The sequence below is a fragment of the Notechis scutatus genome, chromosome 3 (genome assembly GCF_049901735.1).
Source record: "Notechis scutatus isolate UNSWTSFEM ecotype Mainland chromosome 3, rNotScu1.2, whole genome shotgun sequence".
Taxonomy (NCBI): domain Eukaryota; kingdom Metazoa; phylum Chordata; class Lepidosauria; order Squamata; family Elapidae; genus Notechis; species Notechis scutatus.
In genome coordinates this window covers 31,302,891-31,322,713 of record NC_142011.1, presented here as the reverse complement: position 1 = coordinate 31,322,713, position 19,823 = coordinate 31,302,891, and the positions used below count along the sequence as shown (strand labels likewise).

Sequence of the window (19,823 nt, the reverse complement as noted above, 5' to 3'; positions counted from 1 at the left end):
AATCCAATAATTCCTAAAAGCAGATTTGTTAAGATTTGTCAAGCACAAGACCATTGCAAAATGCTGACAGGCTGGTGCTATGAAGTGATTTATGGAAAATAGAAAGTTTTGCTTTCAGTCTATTATACCCTGAACCTAGCTAGCATCATATTTAACCAATGCATGGGCTTTTAATATAAAAACAGTAGATGCATACCGTATGAGGAAAAACCAGGGAGTGAAAGAGGATTGGTTTTAACTTTGTAATATTTCTTTTTTGACAGAATCACCAGAGAGGTGCTTACACATTGTTCCCACTTCCTTCTTGCTATGTTCTCTTCCTTGTTCAATAATACAAACACCATTCTTAACATTCATTTGGCACTTCTTATAAAATAGCTATTCTGAATCAATGGACATAAGAGCCTCTCCAGATACAACCATACTTTTTTTTATTCTCTTATGTTGACCTTACACTTGATTTGACAAATTTATTTTCTGATGGGAAACGGTATAATACTTTGTAGTCACAACAATGATGAGAGAAATCGCATAAGCCAGGATAATTGTTTGTTATCCATTTGATTAGTAGGTGGTGCTCATTGTAGGAAATAAGGAAGTATTTGAACATTTTCTCCAATGCAAGATGGGATTCTGCAATGACTAATAATTTTGTAACAAATGGAAGCTTTTTGAGAGGATAACAATATGCACCATTCTTGTCCACCATCTTTAATTCAGCAGTGAAGCTGGTTTTGTGAAAAAGAGAAGTGAAATGTAATTATTTATTACACTCAGCCTCTGGTATGTTTACAGCAGTGGTTCTCAACCTTTTGGATACCAAAGACAGATTCCAAGGAAAGAGGTTATTCTTTCCCTTAGCCAGTTTCTTTGCTGTGAAAGGCAGCTGGTGGATTTGCAGAGGGTGTAATGGCTTCCCTCCAGAGGGGCTTTTAAACGTATTTTGTTGACTTTTAAACAATCCAATTCCTTCCTCAGTGAATTTGGAATTTTTCCTACTCGTGTGTTTACTAAGGAGGGTATTAGTCCTTTAATAACTCATATTGGCAAGAAGAGCACTGCTTTCCGCAAGCCTAACTGCAACAATTTTAAAGCTGTTAACTCTAAGGATGTTATCTCTCCCGCACCCTTGAGAAGTGGCAACTTGAAAAATCAACCTCCTATCCGGCAGCATACTGAGATACCGGAGTCAAGCTTGATTAATTCTTTTTGTACTTTGCCAGAGCTAGAACAAGTGGGCATCATTAAAAGATTAGACGACCTGAAGGATCTCTTAGAAGTCACACGTAAAGCTGCAAAACCTCCCATAGAATTTGCTATCCTGGTTGCAGATGTTATTAATGCTCTTTCTGAGAATTCTGATGAAATTCTTCTTCATATAGATGCTGCAAATAATAACAAATATAAAAAATAAAAGAGGTGTACAGGCAAGAAGAAAGGAGTGGTTGCTCAATTACTGTGGAACAACAAATAGAACAACAAATAGAAGATGACCTTGGAGTAGGTGTTGAACTGCGTCATAAGGAGGTTCCCACCTGCTTGTTGCTACTACCTTTGGTCTCGGACACTATCCCACTGGGCCAACCTACAATGATACCTTTGCAACAGGTTGTTGGTCCTCAGAAGCATTTGGAGTCTGTTTACCAATTTGGCAGTAGTGAAGGCAAACACCTAACAAACCAGTGTGTCTTTTTTGACTCTGAGGGAATCTTGGATAATATTACTCCTATGGAATGACTCGAAAATGTTAGTGTCGGGAGTCCTGGTTTGAGCTTCTTCAGCGACAGACCGAAACCTCATCTCTGCGAGGCTTCGATCCGTGCTCGCCGCTGGAGCGCCCCGAGCCGGCTGGCTTCGGGGCTAAGCCACCCCGTAGAGGTGGTGAAGAGGGGGGAGACTGCCTGCAGGGTTGAGGAGAGCCACATCTCTCCTCCCCAGCTGGCCATTACTCCCTTTCCCGAAGGCTGTTGCAGCGGTGGTCAGAAATGGCCACCACAAAGAAGAACTCGACCAGAAAAGAATGTGCAGGAGGAAGATAAGAGGAGAAAGTTTTGGTTGACCGGGTCAAACAGCAAAAACAACAAATAAGGTACCCTGGAATTGAAACTATTAAAAAACAATAACATTGTTCCCTAAGAAGATTTTTAAGCTGTGAAGGAGAGAGAATTGGGAAAAGATTTGGGGTTTTTTCTCCTTTTCCTATACTGACAGCTAAGAGACTTAAGTAAGAAATTGGAAAAAAAATCCACTTTGACATCAATAGGCATTTAATGCTGACAATAAAAAGTCAAAGGGATAATAAAGATTTCTGGATAATTAAAAGCTTTTGAAAACAGGAAAGGAGAGAGGAAGAATAAAAGGGCAGGATCTGGAAGGGAGGAGACTGCCTGGAATTAAAAAAGAACTTATAGCAAAATCTCAACAAGACTTCCAAAAGATACATTCTAACTGAAATATCGCAACAAAAATCCCAGGAAGAGAAAGTCGAAAAAGAAATAAGAAGATATAACTCGGGACTATCTGGATTACTTGATGATTTCTGGATTCTTGGTTATTGTTTTGAATGACTAAAATCAATCGGGTGGTTGTTTAAAACTGTTTAAAATGGCTCCACTTTTAGAAGAACTGAAAATGGAACTTAAAAAGTACAAAGAAAATGCACAAGAAGGGAGAGTTATGGAGGGTTATGGAGAATAATCTTTTGGCGGAGAAACAAGCAGGCTTTAGACCAGAGCGATCTACCATAGATAATTGTTTCACATTATATCATTTGGTAACAAGATATTTAAAAATGGGTAAGAAATTATTCACTGCATTTATTGATCTAAGTGCGGCTTTTGATTCGTTAAACAGAAATATCTTGTGGAGGAAACTGGCGGACCTGAACATGGAGCCCAGATTCCTTTTTCTGGTTGGGGCCCCTTTACTCAAACACCCATGTGAAAATCCATACTGGCGTAAATGAAGTCCTGTCTAAGAGCATACCTACCAATACTGGCGTAAGACAGGGCTGCATTTTAGCCCCAGTGCTTTTCAATCTCTATGTCAATGATTTACCAGGATTCCTGCATGCAGTAGATTTGCATCTGCCAAAGATTCTTGATAAATTTATTAATACCCTTTTATATGCCAATGACATGGTAATAATGGCTCATTCACAAATAGGCCTGAGGAGACTGTTGCATAAGCTGAATACCTATTGTACTTTGAATTTCTTAAATATTAATAAAAGCAAATCCAAAGTGTTGGTTTTCAGCACAAAAAGTAGGAAATATAATTGGCAGATTAATGGGGAGTCAATCGAACAAGTAAATTCTTACACCTACTTAGGAGTGGTCTTTACTAATACAGGATTTTGGTTTAATCACTTTAAAAGTAGTGCATTAAGAGCTGAGATAAGCACCAAAAGATTATATAAATTATTTAACCATAATTACCCAGGCACTTTGACCCCTATGTTGAAAGTATTTAGGGCAAAAATAGTTCCAATGCTGACGTATGGTGCAGAACTGTTGGGTTTAAATAAAGCCTCCCCACTTGAACAAACACAGACCCGCTTTTTAAGACACTTATTGGGGACTGATAAGAACACTTCTGCTTCAGTAGTCAGAGTGGAATAGGGTATCCACTCCTTACATAGCCACTTAATAATTAAAACATTTACATATTGGCTAAAGATACAATCAATGGATTCAGATAGACTTCCCAAACTATGCCTAACTGAACAGTTAAATAAGTTCCAATTTAACTCCTGGGCCAGTCAACTTCACAGAGCCATCTTAAGACATGGGTTTTCTACCCAATTTTTATTGACAAGGGTTTCCCAGGCAAGGGAAATTTTTAAACAGAGAGTCTTGGATATTAGTGCCCAGACTGACATGGAATTATTGGCAAAAAACAGGTCTCTAAGATGGTTGGCTAAGAATAAAAACACCTTCCAACCTGAAAAATACCTTTCAATGGGTATGCCACAATTACAGAGAAGAGCCTATACCAGAGCCAGATTTGAGTTACTGGATTCCATGTCCAGACATGGGCGCTTCCACCATGTACCATACCACAAGAGAACCTGCTTATGTGGTTCATCTGCCATTGAAGATATTTCCCACATCTTGTTCAACTGCCAAATATATGCCCCCATTAGGCTTAAATATTTATCATTTCTACTGGAAAGAACAGCCCATTGGGAATCAAACCACAGATTGTTATATTTCCTCCGGGCCTCTAATGTACACATCGTCCATAGGACTGCTAAGTTTATAATCAAGGCAGCGATCCTAAGAACCCAATATATTGAACAAATTGGTGTATCCTGCAAGGGTGATCTATTATCCGATTTTTGACTCCCTGGTTTTCGACATATGTTTTGATTACTGTATTCTTATATATCTAACTTATCTGTATTTTGTCTTGTTATATATTTATGTTATGTTACTGATAAGGTCTTATGACTATTCAATAAACCTCTTACTTACTTACCACTTTTATCTTGCAAGAAGTATTTTATTTCTGAGTTCAAGGATAGTGCACTATTTGATTAGCCTTCCCTCAGAGTCCTCACAGCTTGGTCAGAGGGATTCCTCTTCCATGGTTAATATTTTACTTTAAACATTATATGAAGATACTCTTCTGATATCCTGATCATCCTTTTTCTTTACTATACTGTATCATACAGAAACTCAGGATTCTTGGATCATTTCTTTTTCTTTTCTTATTGCTTGTCGCTATTGGCTTGCATTGAGTCATTGACAATGATATGCTTTAGTGGACTTATTTCTATTTTGGCCATGAAAAATAAATTGTGGCAGAATGCTGTCTTGTCTGGTACATACCAAGGTGTATATTTTCTCACATTTTGAAATAAATACCCTTACGATGGCATCCTACAATATTCTCACCATGTACCCAGATTATTTACCTCCTGCTTTATAAAAAGAATATAGACTATACTGAAAACAAGTTAAAACTTGTTTTGTTATTGCCAGAGTAATTATTTGTCCCTTATTCATAGCAGGGAGGGGAAATCTATGGCTCTTCAGGTGGAGTTGGATTCTAACTATGTAACCTAAAGCCATCTTTATCTATTGGCCCTGATGGATTATGTGCCTACTTCTTGAAAAAGCTTTCCATTGACCTGGCCGAACCTCTATGCACAATCTATGAGGTATCTTTCAGAACCAGCTCCTTGCGCAACTTATGGTCATTAGCCATAGTCATACCTATTTTTAAAAAGAGAGACCCTCTTTTTAATCTAGTAGAAATTTACAGACCAATCTTACTGTGTTGTGTCACCTATAAAGTCATGGAATCAATTATTAACCAATCCATCACCCTCCACTTAGAAACAAACAACTTGCTTTCTAACAAGCAGTTTGGTTTCAGGAAAAATTTGTCCTGTAATCTGAAACTCCTACACTGCAGAAACATTTGGACCACACATCTTGACCAGGGTAAAGCAATAGATGCAATTTACATAGACTTCTGCAAAGCCTTTGATTCAGTGGTGCCTGACAAACTACTGTTGAAACTAAGTTCTTATGGCATCTCTGGATCCCTGCACAAGTGGATAGCCACGTTCCTGTCAAACTGGCAACAAATAGTGAAAATAGGGAGGGCCTTATCAAATCTGGCACCAGTTAACAGTGGTGTCCCCCAAGGCAGCATTTTAGGACCCACACTCTTTCTGCTTTACATCAACGACCTAAGCGATCATATTAAAAGCATCTATGTTCTCTTTGCCAATGACATAAAACTATTTAACACCACTGACATTATTGCTGCCCTACAAAGCGACCTTGACTATGTGTCAGTATGGTTGCATAATTGGCAACTCCAGATTTCAACTAATAAATGCTCTGTCCTACACATTGGCAATAAAAATCAGAACACCAAATACAAGTTGGGTAGAAATGATCTCGTAGACAACCCTTATTCTGTCAAGGACCTAGGAGTACTCATCTCAAATGATCTAAGCTCCAGGGCTCACTGTAACTGCATTGGAAAAAAGACATTATGAGTTGTTAACCTTATTTTGTGAAGCTTCTTCTCTGGTAACATTGAATTGCTAACTAGGGCATACAAAACCTTTGCCAGACCAATTCTCGAATACAGCTCATCCGCCTGGAACCCACACTGTATATTGGACATTAACACGATTGAGTGGGTTCAAAAGTATTTCTCGAGAAGAGTACTCCACTCCTCTACTTACAATAGTATTCCCTATGCCTCCAGGCTTGAAATTTTGGGCTTGGACAATCTTGAACTGCACTGCCTGCAGACCGATCTAAGCATCGTTCACAAAATTGTCTGCTATAACATCTTGCCCGTCAATAACTTCTTCAGCTTCAATAACAATAATACACGGGCAAACAACCGTTACAAACTCAAAGTGAACCGCTCCAAACTAGATTGCAGAAAATATGACTTCAGCAACAGAGTGGTACCCGACTCTGTTGTTACAGCCTCAACCCCTCAGAGCTTCAATCTCAAACTGTCTATCGTGGACCTCACCCCATTCTTAAGAAGTCCTTAAAGGGGGCATGCATAAGCACACCAGCGTGCCTACCATCCCTGTCTTACTGTCCCCATTTATCTGTATTTACTTTCTTTGTTCATGTTTATGTTCATACCTATACTTGTTATCTTGTACATGTTTGACAAATAAATAAACAAACAAACAAATAAATAAATAGTCACCAGGCCCAGTTCAGAGGGTCAACAAGGGTCTGCCTATGATTTTTAATGTAGTTAATTTTTGTATTCATTACTTTGTGGCAACACTTTTTTAATGCAAATTTTGACACTGACTGAAATTTTGACTATCCAGGATCTTCAGAAATAGATGACATAGAAATCAAGCAAGCAAGACAGACAGACCTAAGATTAGAATACACAGGTCATATCACTTGCAGCAGATCAGTAAGGTTTACTAACTCCCAACTTTTTAACAGTAACAACATATGATTTTCATGGCATAGGGCCCTGTTGTCTTCAAGACTGCCAATCTCCAATTGTTTCTACCCACCTTTATACATGTGGGCTGAGTGGATAGACTCCAGGTCCCCTCAACTAACTTCTCATCGTGTGTGTGTGTGTGTCCTCCTGTCATGTTTTATTACTTTTTTTTTAGTCTATGCTGTCACATTTTATTATTTTAAAACACATAACATTTTACATGTTTGTTTTTTGTAAGTCACCCAGAATGTATTGGAGTAGACAGTGATAACAAATGTAATAAATAATACTGATTAACTTTAAAAATTAGAATTTCAGAAGCAGATTATTGCACAAAACAACTGGATACTCCGTTCACTTTTGGTAATGAAAATAAAAATTCCCAGGCTCACAATATACTTAGTAACTAATCTAATGTAGAGAAACCAATTATTGTTCACAAATAGACCATTTTAAGAGAAAATTCAACTCACTTAAGAAAGCTGGCTCTCTGAAATTATTTTAATAAACATAGCACTAACAAAATTGGACAAGATATTGCATATCAATATAGCCAACTTCAACCAAACATCAACCAGATGGTTTAGCTATTTGTTAAATGTTTGGCTTCCACTTTGATAAATAGAGTAGTAAGCAATTAAAGACAGCTAAGAGGACAAAAAAGGTTGATCTTGAATAGCATATAGTTGATGGATCTAAGTAGAGATACTGTAGATGTGACATCTTGAAATAATAACTCCCAGTTTTCTTTAAACTGGTGTTTAAAGAAAACTGAACAAAGCAAAGTCATTGCTGGGACATTTAAGAACTTCATGGCTTATCACTCTCAATTCTATACTTTGATTTGGAAAGATATCTGTGAAATTAGAACCAAGAAGAAATAAACAAAAGTATCCTTAGTCCAACATGGTTCTGAGCATAATTCAGCAACCAAACAAACCAACTGCTACAATTTTAGCAAAGCAAGAAGTTTTTAGAAAGGCCAGAATCAGTCCACATCATTCCTATGCATATCATACTTAGATGACCTTTAACACAGCATCTATATAAAGCAAAAACTGTTTAACTTTTACCTTATTCAATTAACAAAACTTCCCAACCAATTTTCCACAAGAGAAGCTGCGTAAGGACTTTATTTAGACAAGCCAAAACACCCTGCAGAAACCCAGAAAAGTAGAAAAAGGAAATAGAGCATCTATATACAATATATTCCAACAAAATGGTTATTCATGCAGCTTTATCAAAAAGTCCCTAACTACTCAACCCAATATAGCACAATCAACACAAACCCTAAAAAGAATTATACTGCCATACATCAAGAATAACTCAGAAACCACCAACAGACTACTATAACCATATGGAATCAGCATAGCAAGCCAACTAACATCCAAAGCCAATGGTGGCTAACCTTTTTTGTCTCCTATGCTGAAAATTGTGCATGTGTTCAACCGCTCGCACTCTCATGCCAGCACCCAGAAGGCAATGAGCGTGCTTCCCTCATGCCCCCTGTGCATGTGCGTGTGACCCCCCCATGCATGCTGTGTGTCTCTGCGCATGCGCCTACATCTCCCGCACACACCCCGCCCCCTGTGCATGTACGCCAGATACCCAACAATTAGCTGTTGGGCAGGCAGCGCGTGCACATGCGCAGTGGGGCTCTTCTGGGTGACTTCTCATAGGCTGGCAGAAGTGGCTCTACGTGTCACTTCCAGCAAGTGTGCCATAGGTTCGCCATCACGGTCCTAAGCAAACCAAAAGACCCAACAACCCCAGAAGAAATAACATGAGTTATCTACAACATACAATGTAAGAGACTGCAACAACCACTATGTAGGACAAACAGGCAGAAGACTGACAGAGTCTATCCACTAACACCAACTAGCAGTCAGAAGACATGATGATTTTTTTTAGACAGATTTAACCATAATTTCAATAGTGTGACCATCCTAAACCAAGCCAAGTCCAAAAATGCTAGGGAATTTCTAGAAGCCTGGCACTCTGACAAATCAGCCATCAATAAACACATAGACATTAACAACATCTTATAGACTATATAAAAGAGACTATCACCCAGCCCAAAAACAAACAAAAAGACCCAACCTCCACTCTACTAGCAATCAGCACCCAGATCAGCATAGATTAATTCTAAGGTTAACATTAGACCAACAATAAAGAAAACAATATCCCAATCAAGAAACTGCCAAAGGAGCCAACAGCAAACAGCCCAATCAAAGAATCCCTAAGAGAACACCCACCAATACTGACAGACAAGCCAGTAGACTAGAATATAAACTGACAACAAACAGCACTTCTTACTACCACTGTTGATGCTACCTAGTTTGGGTAATGAAATATCTGCAAGAAAACAAGCAAGCTGAGAGAGCACCAAGGACTCTTAATGTGACACACCTTTTCAGATCCCACCTTTTGGGGGAGGGGGCATTGGAAGTGAGAGAGATAATTAAGATTCACTCTGCATACACTAAAAGAAATTAGTAACAGTAGCACTTAGACTTATATACCGCTTCATGGTGCTTTACAGCCCTATTTAAAGGGTTTACAGAGTCAACATATTGCCCCCAACAATCTGGGTCCTCATTTTACCAACCTCAGAAGGATGGAAGATTGAGTCAACCTTGAGCCAGTCAGGATTAAACTGCTGGCAATCAGCAGAATTAGCCTGCAATTCTGCATTCTAACCATTGTGCCACCACGGCTCTTACCATTATCATTATAATTAACATGATCACAAGCTGAAATCTTGACACTAAAAACTGCTCCCGGGATAAATTTTGACAATTTCCGATTCCTTTACGCTCTGACACTTTTCTGGGCACAGCCCACTCCTAATTCTGATCTGGAGACATTGTTATAGGCTCCTGACTTCTCATTAGCATCCACAAACATATTTAAAATATTGTATTAATTGTTTGCTTAACCATTAAGAGCTTAGGATGCACTTCTCAGCCTTCCAGGAGATACACTGCTTGTGTGATATATAAAAGACATTATAAAAGGTAATAAAGGTAGAAAACTGGCATTGCATCAACTCTGCATGGGGGAAAGGGGGAATGCAGAAGTAGCATTTACCTAGTTCAGGGATGGGCAACTAGGTTAACTTTATGACCTGTAGACTTTCACTTCCAGAATTCCTGAGCCAGCAGGATCACATGACATCTTTTTGCTATCATGCTCAGAGGTGGAACAGACACCTGCAGATACATTATTCCCAGGTGAACAATATAGGCTATGTTTTTGTAAGCTTAAATCCTAGCAATTAAACAAAATGATTACCTTACTTTCACATCATTTTAAAACTCCCTGGCATGTTATTGTTTCCTTAGTTTTGCTGTTACTGTATATTTTTAACTGCATTTTAGTTTTTATGCTATTTTATGCTTTGAATGTTCTACTGCAAAAAAAATAATAATTACCAATTACCCAAAAAAATGGTAAAGCAAGAAATGCCACAATTTTAGCCTACATCTAAATTGTGCAGGCTGTCATGAAAATCTTCTCCTATAAAGACAAAATGTAGCATTTGGCCATTAATATATAAGAAAAATCAAGATTTCTTTATAACGTTGATCCAATGGTATTTAACAGAAACATTGTCAAATTATCTACCTGTTTATCACATCATAAACAGAACTGGGTATATCTTACAAGCCTACAGTATTGGCTTGTTCGTTTATAAATCATATTTATATGTCTGCCAATCTCACAGAATGTGACTCTGGGAAGCATACAATAAAACAGTAAAACAGCAATATTAAAATAGAATGTTATTAAAACTATTGAAGTTATTATTTAAAAGGCTAAGTGACAGCGTTAGATATTATGAACAATAAAGCCACCTCAAGTGACCCTGAGGATTCAGCCAGGTTAGTTTCCTTTAGGTTTAACCAGCTTTCAGTGTTCAGTTGTAGTTTCTAATAAACGACAGTTGTAAGAGAGCACAGAAAGTCAATGCAGGCCTGTTTCTGTGCACAAAAATTAGATGCATTGAATACATTTTGTTATAGAAAGTGAAAGCTGTAGTTACTGCTAAACTCCAGCAAATAAATGAGAGACCAATTCTGCATATGCTCAAAAGCACACTTCTGTTTTTAATGAGGTCATTTATAAAATGGCTGAGTTTCAGTCTTGAAAATATCTTCTAAGCCTTTGTGAGAGTACTTTCAGCAACAGTAAACTCACCCGCTCCCCATGTTTAGCATCACTGAGGGCTCCTGGTTTCTCATTATCGTCAGCCTCCTGATTGTGTACTGTGTTGGTGGAGCTACCATTCACTGTATTTGGCCCAGTTGCTGCTGCCTCCAGCTGCTGCTGGGGACTTCCTTCTTGAGCATTCTTCACCTCCGAATCTGGGCCCGTCTCTGTCATCATTGTTATTGATTATTCTGCATTTGCAAAGGGAAGATGAAATACATGAGGATGGGATTAAATGGAATTAAAATAAGTTTTTTTTCTCTCAACCTCTAGGGCATATGCCTGTGCCTCCAGGAGCCATCTTGCACAAAAAATTATATAGAGAGTATTCTCTTTTCATAGTTAATCAATCCAACACCTGGATATTTCAATCTCAAGAACCCATTCTGCAGATGCCGCACAGGGATGGGAATTGTTGCAATAAAACATTCCTTCAGGCACAGACTGATACCCACATTTATTATTGCTAAATCTCTGCTTTGATTGAAACTGAAAGGCAAGACTATCTAAAGAACATTATTTTAAATAAAACGCTAAGTTTCCAAAAACAGATTTGTACAGGTACATATGAGTGGAGTGCATGGGGAATTCTGAAATGAATATTACCAGAGGATTTTTGAAAATGGTCCAGGGACTGCACAACACACTAAGGTGCAGATTGCTGAACACCTTTTAATGTAGAACAAGACTACATCTTAGCTTTCCCTCCACGACAATTTTGCCTATGTTTACTGACCTAGAATTGGAGCGAATACTTTTTTTTATAATTGTTCTTGGAATAGCCTTGTGAAGGAGGTTGTTCAGGATGTGGCTTTCCCAAAATCCCCTCACGTAAAATTCCTGTTTTTCAACAATAAGAGCATCCCAGAGCCAAGTAGTTGCCTGATCAAGGTGTAGTATTTTATAGGAATTTTTCTTTTCTTACACTTAAATCTGACATGCTGAAATCTTGCTACCACAAATAGTTATGAATTCCAATAGTCTCTTAAGGTGAAAAGGCAAACTTCCCAAATTAGGTTTCCTCCAGAAATGTTTCACTACAACTGCCATAATCTTCAGTCAGCACTAGACAGGTTCAGGTAGAGCAGGAAAAATGTACACAAAAATATAGTTGTGTTCTACAAAGCCAGATCCTTCTCTTTGTGCTTTATGAACTACAGCATCATATGGAAGCCATGTATCAAACAAGCACCACACCTACAGCTTTGTTGCATGCAACACTAATCTCTCCACCCACAAAATAAAATATATTCCATATGGGTATTAGAATGCAAAAAAAAAAAAAAACACTGATTGCTGAGCTCTGACTGCTAATCTGTCCCTTCTATACATTTTTGTTTGGCTTAACAAGATGCCTAATGTATCTGCACATAAGGGTACAAATGAAGCACTACAGCTTGCACCAAACCAATTACTTTTTCCAAATAACTAGATATTGCTGACTGGTGCCAGCTGAAAATTTCCATCCAACGCAATAGTTCAGACAACACAGCAGATCTCACAGCTTGTATAAGCTTCTGACAATAAAAACAAGGCATAATGAGAGTTTTTCTTCTACAGATGTCTCCTTTGTCTGGCAGACACTCCCATGCCAGTGTTAGTGCAATCTTTCTTTGAAGCTCATGTTAAATCTTCTGGTCTTTCTCCCTGTAACTGAGTCCAGCAGAAGATGAAAGACAACTGCTGTTTATTCCAAGGGTCCCCAACCCTCAGGCCGCAGGCCACTACCAGGCTGCAACCTCTTCAAAACCAGGCTGCATGAGCAATGGGTAAGTGCATGCACATAAAGCTCCACTCGTGTGAGCTGTAGACCCTTACGCTCACCCACGAAGCTCCACTCATGCGAATGGAGGACGCTTGTGCATGAAGCGTCACTAATGCATATGAAGCTCCATTCACGTGAGTCAAAATGCCCTTTGCTCACATGAGTGGAGCTCATGCGCAAACGCAAGTGCCTTCACTCATGTGTGAAGCTGCATTTGCACCAGCACTAGTGCCCTCCATCTACATGAGTGGTGCTTCATAACCAAGCACCCACTGCTTACGTGTGAAGCTCCATTCACCTGAGTGGATGGTGAGTGGAGGGTGTTCGTGCCCATTACTCATACCAATGGAGCTGTGTGCACGCTTGTGTGCCTGCAATTCACCTGCCCCCCCCCCCACCAGATCGGACTGCCAATGTGGAAAGGTTGGGGGCTACTGGTTTATGCCAGCTTGGATTCTTCAATTTGGCTGAAATGTTTTAAAAAGTAAAGTTTAATCTGTTTAGAGAAAGCTTTTAAATACTGAAGTCACTCAATACACATTTTGGAAGTAGAAAGAATATTCCACTCTAGTGAGACTAAGTAGAAGAGAAAAAGAGACAGGAGAGACTATTGGCCAGCTGAGAAGCTGCTACTAGCCACAATTTCACATCCCTAACCCCAGTTTTATTATGTTGTCGTTCCCACCAAACAAATGATAAATTTTCAGATATCGAAGAAGTCTCAGTCCAGAATTATTTTGGTTTAAAGTTAAAAACTGGAAAACTTCTCTGAAAGAAATTCATTTCTCTACAATATACAGCCACATTCTTGACTGAGTTCTAATCCACACAGCAAATTCCAGTCCATACAGAGCTAATGTTCTTGTTAATGTCTTACATAAACCATCATATTATCTGAATCATACCCTTGAAAAAGAAGGGTAAAAACGAACTCATGCTTCAAACTAGAAAAAGAATCTTTTCCTTATTCCTCCCAAATATGCAAGACTCATGTAAAAAACAAGTTTAAAGTTTTTTTTCTTTTTTAACATGTGGTCATTTCAATGTTTTATCTTTTTTCAAACAGAATAGAAAGATAAATATGATAAAGGTGACGTTTGGGGAAGCAACGGTGAAGAGGAAAACAGCTCTGCTCAGAGAGAAGCCAATAACACAATGGCACAAGAAGCCAGCATATGGATCCACTTCTTGGAATTCCCCAGACAGGAAGAGGACACCGGATTGTCCACAAGCACTCCAGAAAGCAGCTTCCTGTGAGAAGACCATAAGACAACTATCTCGGGTAGGTTTTAGAACTCTGAGAACCAAAGTCTTGTAACTACAGGTTTTTTAAAAGAAAAGTGCCCTCCAAATAAACTGATGTATGGTCAACTCTTAAGAAAACTTCATCAAGTAAAGCTCAATTCTTGATTAATTCAAGGCCATGAATTATGAAGTTTTCTCAGCAGCAATACATTAATGATTTGTCCATGCCTTCGTCTGAGATGTTTTTCACTTCTCAATCTAGCTGGAATGCAATACATCTGTGCGGTACTTGGTTGAGGAAGACACTGGGATAGGCGATGTTATTCTCTTTCAGATACTATGATGGGTAATCTTTCAGATATTTACAGTACATAGATAGCTTTCACCAATTCTTTAAATGAGAAATGCAAGTAGCAAGATGAGGACTAATAGATACTGCTTGCACTGGGGTTCTGACATGTGGAACTCCATGTTTTTCAACAGTTTAAAGGGTCGGACTCAGCATAACATTTGTCTATGGACCCAAGTATATAATTTTAAACAAACATGCAAAGCTGAATTCCTGACATCTGGCTTCTTGGCAAGTGATTCCCTATATACCCCTAAAAAGCATTAAAATGCTGCCATTTCCTCTCTTTGGCTAATCCTCCAAAACAGGTTGCTGTACCCTGTGGGAAAAGTCCACAGGAAGTGCAGAGAAAGAATTCTGGAGAAACATTTGCAATTTACCATTTATTTATTTGATGTCTATAGCTGCCCATCTCAACAAGGAATTCTTATTTTAGTTAATTAACGACAAGAAAATGTGCCCTCTTAAAACCAAAACACTTTGGTCAGGGACTATTTTTGCTGTAAGATTTCATAGAGTGAAACCACCATGGTTCCTTTACCACAGCAAGTTTTATACACAGCATGCGTTAATTTCACCTAAAATGAGCTTTCTGATGATCCTGTGCAATATTCTAGTTTCACGCTTCAAAACAGCAGTGCAAACATTTCTGAAGGCTGGCTTTCTGCCTAAGGCGTGCCAAGTTGTAATACAAAGATTATTCCTCTACTTTGAAATTGCTTGTTGAACTAGGGAAGAGCATCTTTCTTCCCTCTTTCATTACAGCCCACCACTTTCCATCTTTCTGCTTTTTTTCCTGACTATTATGATATAGAAAGACAGGAAGAATGGATATCATGCCCATTAGCATCAGAATAAACCATGTAGGACTCCATCAGATTGAACTGGAGGAGGAGAAATGGGAAAAAAGGAAGAAAAGAAGAAAAACAAGTTGAAGAAACTGCATGAGTTGTGTCTTTTGACTCACTGAGAGTGATAGATTTAAAGAGTAATTTTGTGGAGTTGTTAGCTGACAGCTTTCTGTTTATTTATCTCAACCCTCAAAAATTTTGTAATGGCTTTCAGAACAATAAAACCTATACAAAAAGAAAGACTACAAGAAGAATTATGGCTGGAATAAAAGAGAAAAATATATAAAGCACTGCACTGCGTACAACTCCATGCAGGTTTTGTCTATATGAAGGGAAACCAACACTTGGTAAATTCTCAAAGGAAACATGTTTATATGTAACAACATTTGTATGTAATCTTTCAAAACAAGACCCTTCTAAGTAGCTTAAAACAGGCAAAAGCATGCTAATTTTTTGCAAAGGGAACCTCAGGAATGCACATCAAAATAATGAAAGCACCTCTGTAACACCAAGACACAAATTAATCTTCTTTTCTACATACATGCAATATCATAATGCATGTACAATACAAGTGCACTTGCTTCACAGCAGCACAATACAACTTTCACCATTTGCCCCCTTGCCCAGCTCTTCCCACAAAGAGCACTGATTCCTGAAATTTCCACCAGTATTTCAAATACCACAAGATTAACCCTGAGCAATTGGGATTTCTACAATGTGAAATAATATTGCTGCAGACTTCAGAAGTAACTCACACCTCTGTATACTTCCTGATATTATTCTGACTTAACAAACATTTCTGCATTTGCATTTCTACATAGGTTTTTAGCTTTTTAATTTTTAGCTTTTTAAAGGTCTAGATCCATCTCTCTCCTTTTTAAGAGTAACAGGGGGAACAGAATGGTTGTCTAATTTTCTCTTTTCAGGGTCCATTTGGGTATATATAAATGTGGCCTTCCTCTTGCCAAAACTCAGGTTTCTAAAGTTTAATTATATGCTTTAATTAAAAAAAATGAAGCCAATATTTGGTGAAGTAGCACCAGGTTTTAATTCCACACCCTTCCTGTTGGAAGAACTTAAGTTAGGATCATGAAGGAGAGCATAGATGCTATATAGCAGGTCACAACTTTTATCTCTGCCTGAAGCATTCAAGACAACATGCAGAATTTGTTCCCAGTGCCTGTCTTGCTATCAGCTCATGTCATATACTTAATTACTTGGAGTTTAATGAGGAAATATAGAATTCACCAAAAGTTTAGTGAGGAAATACAGAATTCCACGTAGAATTTTTGCTTGAATCTTTCCACTCCCCTGATTCACATAAAGTGCTAATTATGAATGGAACACAATGATATTGACAAACACAGCCTATACCACCAGCATGTGCCCTGATAGCAATACAATTCAACATGGCTCAGATTGTAAACGTAGAGTCAAGTTTTTTCCCCCTTAAGAAACTTCAGCTATCTATACCTTGCCCGACATTTTTGAGTCTCTAAAAAAGAAACAGACTGCCTTCAGGTCTTAGTATTGGCTTTGAACAGTGGCCTCATTTTGCTAGAGCTGCTGGGAGAATAAACACTACAAACACCATAAAAAAGGAGTCAAAATTATAGACTGATGGCAGTTCACTGTACTATGGTTACTGTGAGAACACATCAGTATTCATAACAAATGAAACCAATGACTAGTTAGTTACAAGGCTTCAAGACGTCTCCAATCAACTGACTCTGAGCTGCATACTGCTCCCTAATACATATTTGGGATTAAAGCCACCTAAAGCAGGGCTGTCAAACTCCCGACCCACAGGCCGGGTGTGCCATGCTCTAGCCACACCCATGCCTGGTTTAGCGAAGGGGGAAAAAGTCTCAATATGTCACATGATGCCGCTGTGATGACGTGAGTTTGACACCCCTAACCTAGAGGCTCTCTAATCAGTGACATGGGCGCTACTTAAAGTTAATTAATAAATATAACTGGAATGGAAATAGAACATTATTGCATATGAACAGGTGTTTGAAAATCAGAAACATAAAATTTCTCAAAATTTTGAGGCTACAGAAAAAAATAGAGGAAAATGGGGAAAAATCAATAACTATTTTCTTACAGTAAGAAAATAAAATGTGATCTTTACGTATCATGATTGTTTCATGAAACTATATTATTTACTGGTATTTTAATCACAAATTTAACATTTTTAAAGAATATTACAAATGGAGTAAAAAGTAAATGGAAGAACTTTAATATACCAAGTATTTCTAAACTTCTGTTTCCCAAACCATCCACATAATAGTAAAACAGAATTAGTCTTAGTCTCCTTCATATATTCACAATTTTGTGGGGTGGGGGAAGGATTGAGGAAAAGAAAAAAGAAAAGCTGTGATATATAAATTTTGCTTTTGGACATTAGTTTAAGTAAAATCAATATTATTTGCCAAACTAGTACTATTATCAGCAGTGCCATCTTCATCTGCAATTTCTGATCATTGACACAGAAATATTCCTGGGTTTGAGACAGGCTTCTCTATTCTTTCACATATCTGTCCTCAATAAAAATATTTCTATTACAACTTAGGAAAAATATTTTGAATAATATTGGATAGCAATATAGGACCATTTGAGCATTGATTAGTCTTTAAAAATATATTTGGAGTTTCTTCTTATTCTTTTTTTCCCCAAGTTTTTCTAGCTTTACTAGGATTTTTTTTCCTGAATTTTTCCACTTCCAACTTACAAATAAATAACTATATCTGTTTCCTTAATATCTTTACGTGTTTATAGTGTCAACCCTGAAGCTGATCTGACTGAAGCCATTTTGACCCTTCCGCGTTGCCACACTGGAGCTGAGGCATAAAGAAGGGGGAATAGAAACAGCTGGGGCTTTGTAGCCAAAACAAAATACTTTCTTGGGAACCAAGGACATTCTCATACCTGGTCAGAGAGAGGAGGAGTGATGTTATGTGGCAACCAGACTGCACCTCTATTGGACCATGTGACTGATTGTTTAGGGAAAGGGAAAACCACGGGGACCTTCAGAGTCAGTTTTCACCAGATCTGTGCCAATATGATATATCCAACAAAACTATTCTTTGAGGAATCTATCTGCCTTGGAGTTTTGTTTGCTATGGGTGTATCACTTGGAACTCTGACATATAGATCCCAGAATAGTTAGCAGTCAGGTTCTTCACTATATTAACTATGAAATCAGGAATTTGAATAATAGAAGGACTGGTCAATTTCTATCAACTCTAAGTTATTGTTAGACAAATGAAATTTACAAAGGAGTAAGACTGAGGAAGATGCAGTTTAATCCAAAAATCTGCACATGTATTTGGATAGTTTACAAAAGTGTAATTATGGCATCTGAACTGACTAGAAACATATTTGGTGAGTTGTTGCATAAGGTATATATGCAACAACTATCTCAGAAAGCCAAACTGGTCTTATGAAGTAAACATTAAAGCTAATCTAGAACAGACTTGGGCCTTGCATGGCCTGTGGGCCATATCCGGTCCACAGGCAGTCCCAGTCTGGCCCACAGTGTCATTGGCAGGGAGAAGAGCATTAGCAGTATCAGCAGTGGGGCAGCTTGGTGGTGGCAATGTCAGGAGGCAGCTTCCAGCCCTCCTGGAGATTCTAATTAGATGAGACGATTTTAAGAAAGCTTTCATTCATCTGTATTAAACCTCAGGCATTTGTATAAAAAAACCATGGTGCATGATGCAGCAACTGAAGCATGCAATCTGTGTTCATACAACAGCCACAAACTAGCCAACACATTTTAGCCCATTAACTAACCAATGACATTTAGTGTATTATATATACTAAATAAATCTATAGTGTACACTTACTTTTATATAAGCTAAAGTATAGCATGTAGGTTTCCTTTTTCAGTTGAAATCTTGCATCTCTAGTTTACCTCCAACAATGTAAGGCTTTAGAACTGAGCTTCTAAACCATAAGGATATTGACATTCACAGCTATAATTCTTTTTAAAATTAAAGGATTATACCTGTGAATGTTAATATCCTTATGATTTATGTATCATGTTTTGGTTTCCTTTTTGTTTTGTTTGTACAGTACATGAGAGTGGAACTGGCAAATGCCTTGCATCTCTTGGCATCTTCTCTCTTGTAACATTTGAGTGTAGGTGAGCTGATTGGCAGCAGAATCTTCCCTCATTCATCAACCAAGAGCAAAAGGTTAAACATAACAGGCAACTGCAAAGTGATCAATTTTCTTGGAGATATATCATTCAATCAACTTTGAAGGTCATATTATCTTATTTGTATGTCCTTTCTTGAAAAAAAAAAACCAGACAGATCCCTTCATCTCTGACTCTCTTGATCAGAGGCCAAAGCTTCTGTAGTATCTCTTTTTACTATCCTTTCTACAGACTATATACTATGTACTCAAACTCATCTTTCCCTCCCAAACTCCTCCCAAA

The 19,823-nt window shown here is 38.1% G+C and overlaps 1 protein-coding gene across 10 annotated transcripts in view; it reads right to left on the bottom strand.

The window, feature by feature from the left end:
• Positions 1–19,823, bottom strand: part of EPB41L1 (erythrocyte membrane protein band 4.1 like 1) — a 193,676-nt gene that overhangs the window by 55,681 nt on the left and 118,172 nt on the right. For 7 of the 10 annotated variants that reach the window (XM_087959389.1, XM_087959395.1, XM_087959394.1 and 4 more), the window contains one exon: positions 11,155–11,357. The exons of the other annotated variants lie outside the window; for them this stretch is intronic. In XM_087959389.1, the coding sequence (XP_087815515.1) occupies positions 11,155–11,343 (189 nt within the window). In that variant the 5' untranslated portion in view covers positions 11,344–11,357. The remainder of the gene's footprint in view (positions 1–11,154; positions 11,358–19,823) is intronic. 10 annotated transcript variants of the gene reach the window in all.